Genomic DNA, 14,484 nt, shown 5'->3' with positions numbered 1-14,484 from the left:
TGTTATTGTTAGCAGAAGGCCAACATTTCCAAAAAATTAGACCCATTCTGAGGTGCAGACATAATCTGTACAAGAGTATCCTACATTTACTCCTTTATGCCTAAAAATCTAACCATCTGCCGGGCAACTAGCCTTATCCTCCAGACCTTTACTGAAGCCCAAAGTCTGATGTCTGATCTGACATGGAGCAAGACAAGTAGGAGAATTAACTACATAACAGTTCCTGCCTCCTATGATGTGACTCCATGCTGTCAGACTCACAATGTCGGCTGTACACTACATTAAATTTTACAAATTATTATAGGCTTATGCACAAGCACATGAATAACATGGTAGCTGCCCTTCAGATACATACATACATCATACATACATATTTACATACATAAATCTTTGTTCACCAATACCTTTGGACACCAGAAAACTAGACAGACTTTACTTCAAATTTCCCAGCTCCAAACTTTCCACTGAAAACTTGAAATATTTTTAGTAGGCTGCAGTTATTGTGCTTCTGGGGCATTTTGTGATGTTTGACTGCTAAATGTTATAGAACATAATTTATCTTTGAAAGTTATTTAAAGATTAAACTATAAAAGTTATTATTTGTTCCTATTTTTATATTCCATGCCTATTATTATTGTTTCAACTTTTTGTTTATTATGTTATTTTGATATTGTTAAAAGCTTTACTAAAATTAAGGATACAGATTAAATAAATAAGTGCAGTTCCTGGTTGCCTCCTATTTTAGCAGAAATGCAAAAGAATGTATTTGCAAAGCTGAATTCATGACTAAAATGGACAGGAAAAGTGATTATGTAGATCAGAGTATGGTTTTTAAAATTTTAACTAAGCAATAAAGTTTTTGCCCACCATTGCCCACCATTGGCTATTCAGAAATAGCACTTCACTAACTTAACAATAATATAATACAATTTTAATAATATTTTAATTTGACTCATTTTAATCTTTTAACTGTTATAACTATTATTTACTTGTGCCTAATGTCACCTTGTAGGAGTGATCGGCTGCATAAAAATTTAATAAGCAAACAAATTTAATAAATGAACAAACAAGCCAATAAACAAACAAAGGCAACTAGGAAGTGGAAAATCTAGATGACTTAAAATTGAGCTAAATTTTCTTGCCAATGAACTGGCATGAAAGTGTAACAAAATATGTTTAAATATAAACAAACAACAACAACAACAAAACCTTAGGAAAAACAGTCTATCCAAAATGTAGATACTAGGGAAAATTGCCTATATCCAGGAGAAATATGCACAAAAATATCTTCCATAAACTGAGTTATGTGCACTTTTTATCCTGATTTCAACATGATTTTAGTGGGGGGGGGGGGGGAATCAAGAAAATATATACCATGACACTTTCCGTTCCAGGCTCTGAATCCATCTCTACAAGGGACACATTGGTAAGAACCAGGAGCATTAATGCACTCTGCATCTGGACATGTATGTGGCACTGAGCATTCATCAATGTCTATGAAAACAAAACATCAGTGAAAATTTTAATGGTAATTAAAGAATAAATGAAGATCAAGGCATTAATAGTATGTAGGAAGGTATTCAAAATTGGCGCTATAGACCAGATTCTTAAATACTGTAATACAAATGCCAGAGGTCCACTAAAATATATTATGTAATATTAAGTAGACTGTGCCTGGCAATTTATGGAAAGTGCAAAACATTTTGAATCTGAACTGAGTCAAATTCAAAATATACCATTTTGAGTTTCAAATGCTCCATCTTGATCACAAAACTCTTTTTCAAGCTAAGTTCACAGTTAAAGCGCCCATTTATCCTTTGAATTTTTCCAATTCAAAAACAGGGGACTCCCCTTCAAAACAGTTTACATTCAATTTGCTCACTTTTAGTGTTTAAAAACTAGAATTCCATCTCCATTAATCTATACAGCTTTCACAGTGGTCACAGGCAAGGCACTATTTCTTAATTTAATTCCATACACTCTAAAAGAATAAAGATTCTTCTTTGATTTCCATTGAAAAAGGGTAGTAAATAAGTTAATGGCTGTGTTACCCCCCTCCCCGATGTATATATTTACATATATTTACTTCTTACTTATAGATTTTAAAGATTTTAATTTCTTGTCAAAAAAGACATTAATATAGATTAATGATTACATAAAATTAAGAAATAAAGATGCTACGAATACATTCTGACTAAGCAAAATTATGTTTGCAAATGTCCTATTCTGAAATCAAGCAGAAGTTTGTCCTTGATGCTTCCTGGGGTTTTTTGTTTGTTTGTTTGTTTAAAAAAAACCCTGAATCTAAGCCCAGTGGTTTAGCAATAATGCAGAGAATATACATAATAATATAGTTACTTATCACATGAGTATTAAACTATAGTCTTACCTGTTAAACCCTACTTGCATCTCCCACAACTCATTTCCATTAAGATTTTTGTACAAAGCATAACTTACCTTGCAGATAAGAGACTTATACAATTACATACAATTCGAGAACAGATTAAGAGGGACAATGGGGAATGTCATGAATGAGAAACACCAATAAGGAACAAGTAGTTACTATCTAGGATTGAGAAGGCAGGTTAATTCCAAGCAAAAAATAGGGAAGATAACTTCACATCTGCAACTTACTGAGAGAAAAATGTTCTATCAGCAACTCAGCAAACCCAGTGGTACATTGTGCCTGACTTCCAAAGTTAGCCTTCTCAATCAATTAACAAGGAGAGGCTAAACTCTTCATTGATTCATTATTAATGCATATGTTATGCTTCTCCAATAAAGCTATAGGTTGTTTAAATCTATTTCTTGGTGTCAGGCTTTCCACTTCTCCTATTACAAGTATAATGGCAACATTTCCACAATTTTCATATCTACACCACATAGACACAGCACATTTTAAAATCCATTTTTAAAGCTATTTGAACTAGAAATGATAGGTTTAAATGATTAATATATTCTTGATAAAAATGATATGCTGTAGATACTGTAAGGACAATGAAAATATGAAATCTTCAAGTAAATTTTCATCGGTTTCCTATTCAAAACCAGGAAACTTCATGCCAAAATCCAATTTCACATGTTTTTGTGGTTAGATGTTTTGTTTCTTTGAAGTTGATTTTTTTCTGCCAGTGTTTTGTTCCAAGTACAAATGGATTTTTTGGTATGTAATTCTTGCTATTATATAACCTAAAGTAATTACCTTCATTGGAAATAACAACCTTATAAGCAATTTCAGGACAGAAGATTAACAAATTAAAAAGATAATGTGTTTCCTAAGGCAAAGCCATTCAATTGTTTATGGTTTTATAGAGTTTATATAATAAATGAAATCTATCCCCAAAACACAGATAGCACTGAGGCTACTGATATTGTTGGCTGCCATCCATGCTGATTCTGGAAGATCTGCAATTTGATTTTGTAGGTGTGTCTCATGTTGTCCATTAGGCTCTCAGTCCTTCCAGAATTTTAATAGATTAAGAAAGCACATACAAGAAGACCTTAGAAGATTGCCAGGCTTTCAAAAAGAAAACTGGCTCCAGAATTACTTTGAAAGAATTGGCCCTGGAGGCATTCTTCGAAAGTAAAAATGGCAGGTAATTACATCCTAATACTTTATTTTGAACTATCTCTAGTCACCCAGGAAAAAGGGAAAGGAAAACTGAGGCCATAGGACCTAAGGAGCATTCTGATATGGACTATACAATCCTTATGGGTTAGCATGTGAAAAGGAGAGGAAAGGTTGCTTTGCTTGTGCTACTCTCAATAGCATATGGTCTTTATTTGTGTTACCAGAAGGGAGGAGAGTGGCAAAGTATGTGCTGCAGAGCAAATTCAGTTCTTTCTTTACTTCCATTGAAATGTTGCAGGCAAGTAGGTAACAAAGGATTATGATGTCATGATACACATTTAATTATGTTTTTGTCATCTTGGCTAGTTATTGACATTTCTAATGACTTAATTTTCCTTGAACTCCCCCCCCCCTCTGGAATTATAACATAGTTAAAGCTAAGTAGTCAGGAAATTTGTTTAGGGGACATTAAGAAAACCCACCTTCACATTGGCCCCTTCTGTTCCTCTGGAATCCCCTGTCACAATATTCACATTTATATGAACCAATGGTGTTTTTACATAGTCCTTCTCCACAAGTATCAGGCCTGGCACATTCATCAACATCTAAAAACCCAATTTTGTGATAATTTTAATACAAACATTAAGCAACAATACAGCAGGATAGATAGATAGATAGATAGATAGATAGATAGATAGATAGATAGATGGATGGATGGATGGATGGATGGATGGATGGATGGATGGATGGTAGGTAGGTAGGTAGGTAGGTAGATAATAACCAGGCAGACAGATACAGACACCACTCACAGAATACTAAATCCATGGATTATTTTAGATCTTAATTTTTTTAATTTAGAAGAGCTCGGTCCTTGCAAAAATATCATCATATATTACCTGTAACTCATGGGTCTGTTCTGCAGTAGCCCCAATTTGTAAACACCTTTTTTGCTACTTGGGTATCAACAGAAGTTGCCATGACTGGGGTCTGTGAAAAACACTCCTTACTTAGTTGGAAGTATATAGATATACTGTATATCTATAATGTATATAAATGTCAATAACTCATCAAGAGTTTCAGACAAGATACTTTTCCAGCTTATCTAGAAATGTCAGACAATGGACCTGGGACTTTCATATACTAAGAATATGATCTAACATTAAGGTACATCTTTATTCTTTGTCTTTTTTTTTTTAGCAAGCTTCCTATATGAAAGGAAAAATGTAACACCTTTATACAAAATAAAGTTGATCCTGGGTTGTTGTTGTTTTTTAAACCTAATGATAGGCAGTGTTCTTTAAAATGAATTATAAATTTAAAATAATGAAAATAATAAACATTAAATGTTTTGAGTTTTGCTAAATGAAATGTTAACTATATTGCTCATACTTGATCTATCATTATTTAAATATCTCTCATTATCCCTCTTTTGTTAGTGTTATTTTATACACATAGAGATAATATCAATAGAGAGAGAATAGTGCAGACTGATTGAGTTATACTTATGAGGGAAAAGAATGCTAAAATAAGATACAAAAATAGTCAAGTCTTGTTACATCAACATATACCATATATATTAATGTCCATATTAGGCATCCATTTTTTAAAGTGATTGTATCTTGGTGGAAACAGAATGAAAGAAATATTCCAACTTTGTGGTTTTATATAGAGAACTTAACCATGATACCTGGGACAAATGATTGTTTTAGGTCTAGCATGTAAAAACCCACATTATTAGACACAATTTTTGCAATTTCTGGCAAGTGCTTGATCTGTGTTCAAAATAACTTTTCCCAGTAAATGTAATTTTGATTTTGCGGATCTGGGAGTATCTCTCTTTCTATATTATCCCTCAACATCCAGGGCAATGTATCCCCAAACCAATAACTAGAGATTGAAAGAATAGACCCATACAAATACATTCTCAAGCACCATTTCAGCAAATTGCATAGATATCGGAAATGAACCAATATTTACAGTAAACATTGTTGTTGCTATTTAGAAATTATATTAACTTCAGAGTCTACTGAAGAAAATGCTTTGATTAGAACCCCTATTCTCTCTATTCTTGTGCTTCAGATATTACCATAGTTCTTATACCAACATTTTATTGTCAAGGAAGTACAATTGTTCAAATATATATTTGAAGTCTGTATTGTGAACAATAACTTTTCCTCTGTAACTGTGATCAAATATTAACTACCACTATAGTATGGCATTGTGCAGCATTTTTTAGGAATGCATCTATTCAATCAAATTCTTTCCTTCTAACTTGTTTTCTAATCACACCAATATATTTCAAATTCATGCTCTTGATCATTAGCCTTAAGGATTAAGAAGCTGCCTCATATAAAGCTCAGTAATTACCAACACAATCTGTTCCTTGTTCATTGGCCATGAACCCAGCCTGGCAAATACACAGGAAGCTTCCTTCTGTATTTTCACAACGCCCAAGGGAGCAGAGATGAGGAGTCTGAGAACATTCATTAATATCTGTAAAAGAAATAAAAATATATGAAGACTCAAAAACACCCCAGGCTCTTTACATTACCATCGCTTCACTCCCCGTTATGTACTTAAGGACCTACTTATTTTTTTAAAAAAATCTTCAAATGTGTTTACATAAGATTTTATATAAAATTTGATTCAAAAAATATAATTACCAGTTTTAAGCTTTGGGGCATTAAGTTTTTTGGAGATGAAATCTACATTTGCTGATCTTTTAGATGGAACATTATATATTTATGAATATGAGGAGCAAGCATTGTATGCCCTCAGCTTGTACAATCTTGTAGAAATCAGGAGGTAAAGATTGCTCTATTTTACTTATATAGATTTAATGTTAGATTATATGAGGAATTTAAATATTGAGTTACATTTTTTGCAAATATCCTAATAAAACTATCATAAAATTGCTTAGGTTTTATTAGGATTCCAAAATGATGAAATTATGGAATTCTTGAGTGATTTAAGAAATTTCAATTTTCCTTCCTTAAATGTGTAAATCAAATTATAATTTTGTGTCTATAAAGGAAATCAACAAACCAAGCATGCCATATATAGAAATTCAGGGAAGGATGACGGGAAAATAAATTAAAATTATACCATGTGCCCGAAAGAGAAGAACCATTCTTATTTGCTATAGTCACAACACAGAAATAAATAGTAGTATTTTTCCAGAACCTTCTCACATGCATCATGTTAGCAACTGGGATCATGGAATGTAGATTACCAGAACATTTTGTTTGTTGATCATTAAGCCTATATCCATCATAGCATAAGCAAGTGTATCCCACGGGCAAGTTAATACAATGTCCTTGTCCACAGATATCTGGGTTGACTGTACACTCATTGATTTCTAAATGAAGGAAAAAATACTTGCAGTAAACAATTTGAAACATTTCATCATATCATCAATTTTAAAAGAAGAATAAATAAAAACATAAACTAACTAGGATCAATTCGGATTTTTAAAAAAATGATTCCACATCAAAGTGCAACATAATATAAGCATCTAGGTAAATTCCTGTATAGGTCTTTTTTTCCTGTTGTTGCATTTACACATAATCAGGGGTGGGCTGCTGGGGATTCTCAGGGGTTCGGGAGAACCTCTAGCTAAGATTCTGTGCAGTTCGTAGAAGCCCCAAATCCCACTGCTGGATGGTATAATTTATTTACATGTATAGTAGTGGAAAATAGATTGTCTAGAATATGTAAGACCCAAACCACTCAAATACACGTATGTGTTTCTCCCTCTCCCTCTCTCTCTCTATGTGTTATGTGTGCTTACATATGGTCCTTACCTTATGACCACAACTGAGTCGGCAATTATGGTCATAAGTCATGACGGTTGTAATTATGGATTCTTCTTGCAATCTTTTATGTAACAATCCTAAAGCAAATGCTGTGGTCATAAAATGAATACTATGATCATAGTGAACCATTGTTCACTATGGAGTGTTTTTCTTTCTTTCAAAAAATCAAATGTAAACAGTTTTCCCCCCAAAAATATATCAAAAATTGCAGTCATGTAGGATGTTGCAAATGCCTATAAATGCAGATTGGTTGCCGAGCACCCAAAATGTAGTAACATAAAGTAGTTTTGAGGGATCTGTTGTAAGTTCAAATGATCACTAAGGGACTGGTCATATGTTGAGGAACACACACACATACCATTGCATATGAATTGAACATAATCCTTAATAAAGTTTAATTTTCTAATTTGTGATTTTTATACTTTATTTAATTAAACATAGAATTTAGATAATAATTATCCAGTGGTTTACTTTAGAAGCATGTTGTCCTAGGCACTAAAGGAGAAGGAGGTTTTGTGAAAACTTAGGACAGAATAAGAGTATGATCATTTTCTGTACCATTTTGTTACATGCATATGTTAATAAGTAATATACAGTAATATGCTAATGAATATCTGCATTGCAATGCAAGACCCAATTCCTTGAGATGAATATTAAAATAAACTACATGGGTAGATATGCATTTTTAAAGGACAAACCTGAAACTTCTCAAACAGAATCACTGCAGCTGATATATAAACTTGTGAAATCATTTCAGAATATAAGAACTAGCAGGAAATTGATCTCTCCATCTAAATCCTTCATTGGATTGAAGCACAGAAGCAGGCATTTACACAGAGCATTCTGTCCACCTAAAAATGAATCCTGTGAGTTCATTATTTTCTTCTGCTGCTCTGTACTTTCTAAGATGCGATAATAACGTTCCATTGGTTGTTGTAATATGCACCAATTCGTACCACCAATGATTTTTGCATCATACCTGTAACTTGAGTTGGTGCTATCACTTGACTAGCACTTGAAGTAGAGACATCTGGTCCAACTTCTACAGGCAGCGGAGGAGAGGTTTTCTCCACCACTATTGAGTGAAAGAAAAGTATTTCTGTATGAGATAGGCATTCCTAAAAATATAGACAGCTTACTGCATTAAGGACCAATGTAAATGTACTAAGATCCCCTTCATTTGTAACAATTTTAAAAATGCATGTTAAAAGTATCTACTGAATTTCTTCCAAATCATAAAATTGAAGTGACAAGGAATCATCTAGTTTATACTGCAAGCTGCATTTACCCTCAGAAATATCCAGAGTACATGTAAGATTCCAGATGGTATTGGAGTATAAATATGAACATCCAGGCATAGTTATTAATAGTAAAAAAAGTACCTAAAGTATCTTGTCTTAAAGAAATATATTCTAAATTTGAACCTTTATTACAGTTTACCCAATACATGGCAATACATTGAATGATGTGCAGCACATATAACTGAAGAAAACATGACAATCAACTTTATTGCTTAAGCATTGCTTGAAAAAGATGTTTGCAGCAGAAATGCTAGGCATCATCACCTAATCATGCTTCTTATTTATTTCAGGATAACAGATAGCCTCCACATTCAAATGGACATGTATGTGTCTTCCAAGACATTTACCTCTGCAATTCAATTCACTTTTAAAATATGCATATGCAGATTATATGCCAATACACCAACCATGTTCTTGCATATAACATTTTTGGGCATAAACTACACAATCTCCACAGATTTCAATGGGCTAATCAGCCCTAAGACTATAACCCAAGGCTTCATTGGGTATCATAGAAATATTGCATGGACCCTGAAATATATACAATTTTCAAATCCTCTTCCCATTCTAGTGGACAATATTCTTCAAAACATGGGAAAATTGAAAAGTTTTCCTAAAATATATAACTCACCTGCTATCTAATGTGCTTTTCTAGATTGTATAATATATAAACTGTAATGAATTTAAAATGACAAAAACCAAATTAATACATTGGATCATAAACTGACTAATAAGTAGTTATTATTGTTAAGCTGAACAAAAAACTGAAAGAAAGAATGGGTAAAGTAAAATATATCCAATTAGATTTTTATGTCTCATTCTACTGATTTTCTTATTATCCCCTCAATTGCAGAATCTGGCAATCTGCAGCCTCAACACTCATCTCCAGTCTCCAAAGTTCCCCAGAGTAGGAAGAAACTCTTATTTATGAGGGTTTTTTTTTATGGAGTTAGGGATTTTAAGGTAGTGGTCTTAACCCCTGGGCTATAGCCTGGTACCATGGCCCATTTGGAATTAGGCTATGCAAGCAGTGGGCAAGTGTGTGTGCACTCCTCCATTGTGCGAGCAGCAGGCGTGTGCACAAAGTTCCATTTGTGCGAATGGTATTCGTATGCACCTGCTGCCTATGTAAATAGAGCCACGCATCTGTGCGCTCGCCCGCCGCTCATGTGCAACCCTCACTTCTCACCCCTGCCGCTAGTCCACAAAGCCAGAAAGGCTGGAGACTGCTGTATTAATGAGTGCTTAAACTCTGAATAGGCTTAAAACATTCTAGACTACCTTAAAATCCCTGAAAAACAGTCTGATTTTTAATCTTCCCTGGCTTTCAACTTAAGTTCTGCTCAAACCACTCAAAGTGGGAGAAAAAGAATCTGAAAATGTCATCCCTGCCTTCTTTTGTAACATCCCAAGTTTACCATTCATACCCATTATTGGCTGTCAGGTGGGGGATGCACAAACAGAAAGTACAATCCTCAAGGTTGTCCAGTCTGGATTGATGCTGAAGTCTCAGTCTACCATAACGTAAAGGAGGCAGCGAAACAGCATGAAAAATATTCTGTCTACTAATATTCATAAGACCACAAGGATTCATTGTGCTTTTTAAAAAATTCTATTCATGCCAGGAAATGCTTTGTTAAATTTTGTTGTAATTCTATTGGAAAAACAATTCTTATTATTAGGATTGGTGCAGACATAACATTTCTGGTGAATCCAAAGCAAGAACATCAGGAGTGTAATTTCTCCTCTCTGCCATGACTAATACTATTTATTTATTTATTTATTTATTTATTTAAAATTAGATCACATTCTTCAGTAATGTCTTTCATAGATAATTAAAAGCACACACAAAAGCAGGGAACCAGTAGAAAATAATAATGCATTCAGAAAGCATGGAGAGCAAGAGAGAGCAGAAAGAGAAAGAGAGAGAGAGAGAGAGAGAAAGGGAAAAGAGAAAAAAAGAAGAATCCCATCCCTCCCAGCAAATACTTTAAAAGGTTTAAACACAGACACGTATTTGCCTGTCATGAAAAGGCAGAATAAATAGCCTCTGATGAACTTTATAACACAAAAACAATGTGCCATATAGCAGGATTTTAACCATTAAATTACAGATAGGAAATATTGCACTATTTCTAATCTTCACTAGACTGCATATCCTATTATTGATTAATATTGTCAATAAAATTTAAATTATCCATTCTAATATCTTGTGAAATAACTGGGATATTTATTACCATTCAACATTTATTTCAATCCATAGGATCTATAATTTGTGGAAATGATAGATAATTGAACACACTTCCCTTACAAGTAGAAACTAGCAACTTTTTACATCAAAAAACTGATGTAAAAATCATTTATAACAATAATACATTTCATCTTTTAATACAATAGTACAACCACCTTTCTGTAAATTTAAACAATAACACCAATCTATAAAATATCTATTTTGTCATTTTTGTTTTGTTACTCTTTCTTCCTTTTATGTCAGCTTGTACTTTAACATTTGATATTGGAAATTAATAAATACATTGCTTTAAAAAACCAAACAAGTAGAAAGTATTAACTTTTTGGACTCAGTTTCTGCAACATGTTATAATATAAGCAGGATAATACAGTAAATCTTGATTTAAATGACTATTTGGGGGACAATCACGTTCATTCAATATGGATTTAAGTTATTTGGGTAAATTTACATTATTCATATAATTATAGAAATCACATCAGTTATCTGGATTACTATTCTAATTCACCATCCTTGCTACTGAATGCAGTTGTAGTCAGGTTTTCCAGTTAAATGTGAAAGCTGGTCAGTTTTATTGTATTACAAAAAACTACATTAAAGTACACTACAAAGCTCTTTTTGTACATTAAGCCCTGGTGACGCAGTGGCTAGAATGCAGTACTGTAGGCTTACTTTGCCCACAGTCTGGAGTTCGATCCAGTCTTCCATCCTTCCAAAGTCCATAAAATGAGGACCCAAATTGTTGGAGGAAATATGCTGACTTAGTAAACTATTCAGAGAATACTGTAAAGCATTATATGGCAGTATGTAAGTTGAAGTGCTATTGCTATATTGCTTTTTGTATATTCTCAGAGTGCAACAATTGGAATCCATTTAACAATGACTTATATTTAGCTGTTCATTGATTCAAGTGTAATAACATCTGAGTTAAAATATATATGAATAACTCTACATATATATCCCATTTTTGTGCGAATAAACCTTTCTTTGTCGACAGTATTCTATGCAATGATTAATCCCTTGTATCTATTCTAGATGGTTACATATTAAGAATGTTATTTGTTTCTGAAAACTTCTTAATATTGCTTTACCATAAACAGTTGGGACTGAAAAGATTGTTCTCTTGAACAACAGTGCCAACTATTTGACTTATCTCCACCAAAGAAAGGACCAATTGCTCAAGTAGAAATTTCTCAAGAACTCGAATGAATTCTGCAAATTCCATTCTAATTAGAGTAAATACTATTCTAGCAGTTGCATAAAATTTTGACATGGATGCACAGCAGAAATCTTTCACTGAAAGATGTCACTTTTGCAGTAACTCAAAAGCATAACAGCAAAATAAAATCTGCCATATAATCAATCTGATAACATACTACAATTGATCAGAATGGCTGGACCCTATTAAGGGCAATATCAGCTTGGATGCAGAGATTCAAAATATCAACAAAACTGCTGGTCTACAACATCTGAGCCAAATAACATGAAATCTAAAGCCAAGTTTCAGTATAGGTGTATTGGTCAGTAGAATGGCTTTCAGTATGCCAACTTCCATTAAAAAAAACCAAAAGAATGAATGTGTTTTAATTTTAAAAAAATTCAGGTGAAACAGAGAAGATGATCTCACAGACACATTAGCCTATCTTGCAAATCAAGAGCAGAGTGCAGCCTTAGCTTAAAAAACAATGGTAGTATTTATCAGTGTAGACCAAAGACTTCCTGCAATTAACATTAACATAAAAGGTAGAAGGAATTAACCATAGAAGTCCACAAGTCTTTAAGTTGCCATGGTTGGAGACCCCTGCTTTAGTTCATAACTCTGGCAATCCTTCTATTCCAAGCTCTGAAGTGTACTAGCAGCACAGTCCTACTAATTAGATGCCAGTCTGCTAACTTTTTGACAAATCAAATTGACGAGATGCCAATCAGCCAAGATTGACACAGCGAAAATTGGCTAGGCGCCTGATGAGTTTCGTGTAAACTTTAAAATTAACATGGAAATTAGACAAAACAAGCTTTGGAAAGTAAGAAATAAGAAGAAACAAACATAGATCTGCTCACATCTAGTGGTTTAAAAAGGTAAAGGTCCCCCTCGCACATATGTGCTAGTCATTCCCGACTCTAGGGGACGATGCTCATCTCCATTTTAAAACAGAAGAGCCAGCACTATCCAAAAACATTTCCATGGTCATGTCGCTGGCATGATTAAGTGTCAAAGGCACACAGAACATTGAAACTTTCCCACCAAAAGTGGTTCCTATTTTTCTACTTGCATTTTTACATGCTTTTGAACTGCTAGATTGGCATAAGCTGGGACAAATAACAAGTAACTTCAAAAAAAGTCAATCTTCAAAATGATTAGTTAAATTCAGAGAGATGTATCAGTGACAAATAAATGCAACTCCAGCTGCCAAAAATCAAAAGAATTATGGTGTTCATGTCTATCACTGACTGTTGTCAGGTCCAATTTTATAATGGTTAGCAGGCCCAGGCCCTCTTGTGAACTTAATTAGGGATATAATATTTTGGTGTTTACTAAACAGTTGCCTATTAAAATTTATTTTTAGTTGCTTATTTATGGCATGTTTTTAATCCTCTCTCGGTGTCATGTAAACAAACTTTGTAAACAAAAATAAATGTGGCATTTATGGTCTTTCAAATTGAAGAACCTGCGAATTAGAATAATTTCTCCTGTTGACAACTAATGACAAGAACAAAGATCTCTGTGCAAACAAAACTGTATACTTTTAAATGGTATTCAGGATTGTTTTATTTTAATTTTAGCGGATCTTAAAAATATTATCCAATGAATTAATTGGTGACTATGGAGAGAATAGAAAATCCTCAATTCTGATTCTCCTTGGCCTTTTGTTTGTTATATTATTATAGCATTATACTTGAATAACAACACATGTTTGAACATCAGAGTTATATGAGATTTTTAGTCAGCAAATTTAGTTGTTATTGGAAGAATTCTATTGAATAGAAAGCCTGAACTGGTTGCCCGAACAATCAAAAATACATGATTTAAGGTTTAGTTCTTGAAATAAATATTTTAGCAAATGAAATATGGGCTAAATTTAAGGGAATATTCACCAACATCTATATTAACCAGTGATTATAATACTATAATCTTAAAATGTAACTAATTTCTTCCCAGAGTTTTCATTACAGGTAATTCTCAATTGATAACAAAAACTGAGCCAAACATGTAAGTTGTTAAGTGAGTTTTGCCCCATTTTATAATTTTTGGTTGTTAAGTGACTCTGGCTTCCCTAGTGACTTTGTTGGTCAGAAGGTTGCAAAAGATGATCACATGACCTTGAGATACAGCAACGGTCATAAATATGAACCAGTTATGAAGCATCTGAATTTTGGTCACATGATCATGGGGATGATGCAAAGGTCATACCTATGAAAAATGGTCATAAGTCACTTTTTTCAGTGTTGTAACTTTGAACTGTCACTAAATGAACTATTGCAAGTCGAGGTCTACCCTGTTTCCCTGAAAATAAGACTTCCCCGGATAATAAGCCCAATCAGGTATTT

At 33.4% G+C, this 14,484-nt stretch overlaps 1 protein-coding gene across 3 annotated transcripts in view; it reads right to left on the bottom strand.

Annotated features, from left to right (window-relative positions):
• The window catches only part of LTBP1 (latent transforming growth factor beta binding protein 1), a 216,204-nt gene that overhangs the window by 51,420 nt on the left and 150,300 nt on the right, over positions 1-14,484 (bottom strand). For all 3 annotated transcript variants that reach the window (XM_032216849.1, XM_032216847.1, XM_032216848.1), the window contains 5 exons: positions 8,366-8,461; positions 6,804-6,929; positions 5,939-6,064; positions 4,054-4,176; positions 1,375-1,494 (listed from right to left, as the gene is read on the bottom strand). In XM_032216849.1, the coding sequence (XP_032072740.1) occupies positions 1,375-1,494; positions 4,054-4,176; positions 5,939-6,064; positions 6,804-6,929; positions 8,366-8,461 (591 nt within the window). The remainder of the gene's footprint in view (positions 1-1,374; positions 1,495-4,053; positions 4,177-5,938; positions 6,065-6,803; positions 6,930-8,365; positions 8,462-14,484) is intronic.

Source organism: Thamnophis elegans, chromosome 4 (genome assembly GCF_009769535.1).
Source record: "Thamnophis elegans isolate rThaEle1 chromosome 4, rThaEle1.pri, whole genome shotgun sequence".
Taxonomy (NCBI): domain Eukaryota; kingdom Metazoa; phylum Chordata; class Lepidosauria; order Squamata; family Colubridae; genus Thamnophis; species Thamnophis elegans.
The sequence above is the reverse complement of the archived record's forward strand: the minus strand, read 5'-3'. Positions and strand labels throughout refer to the sequence as shown.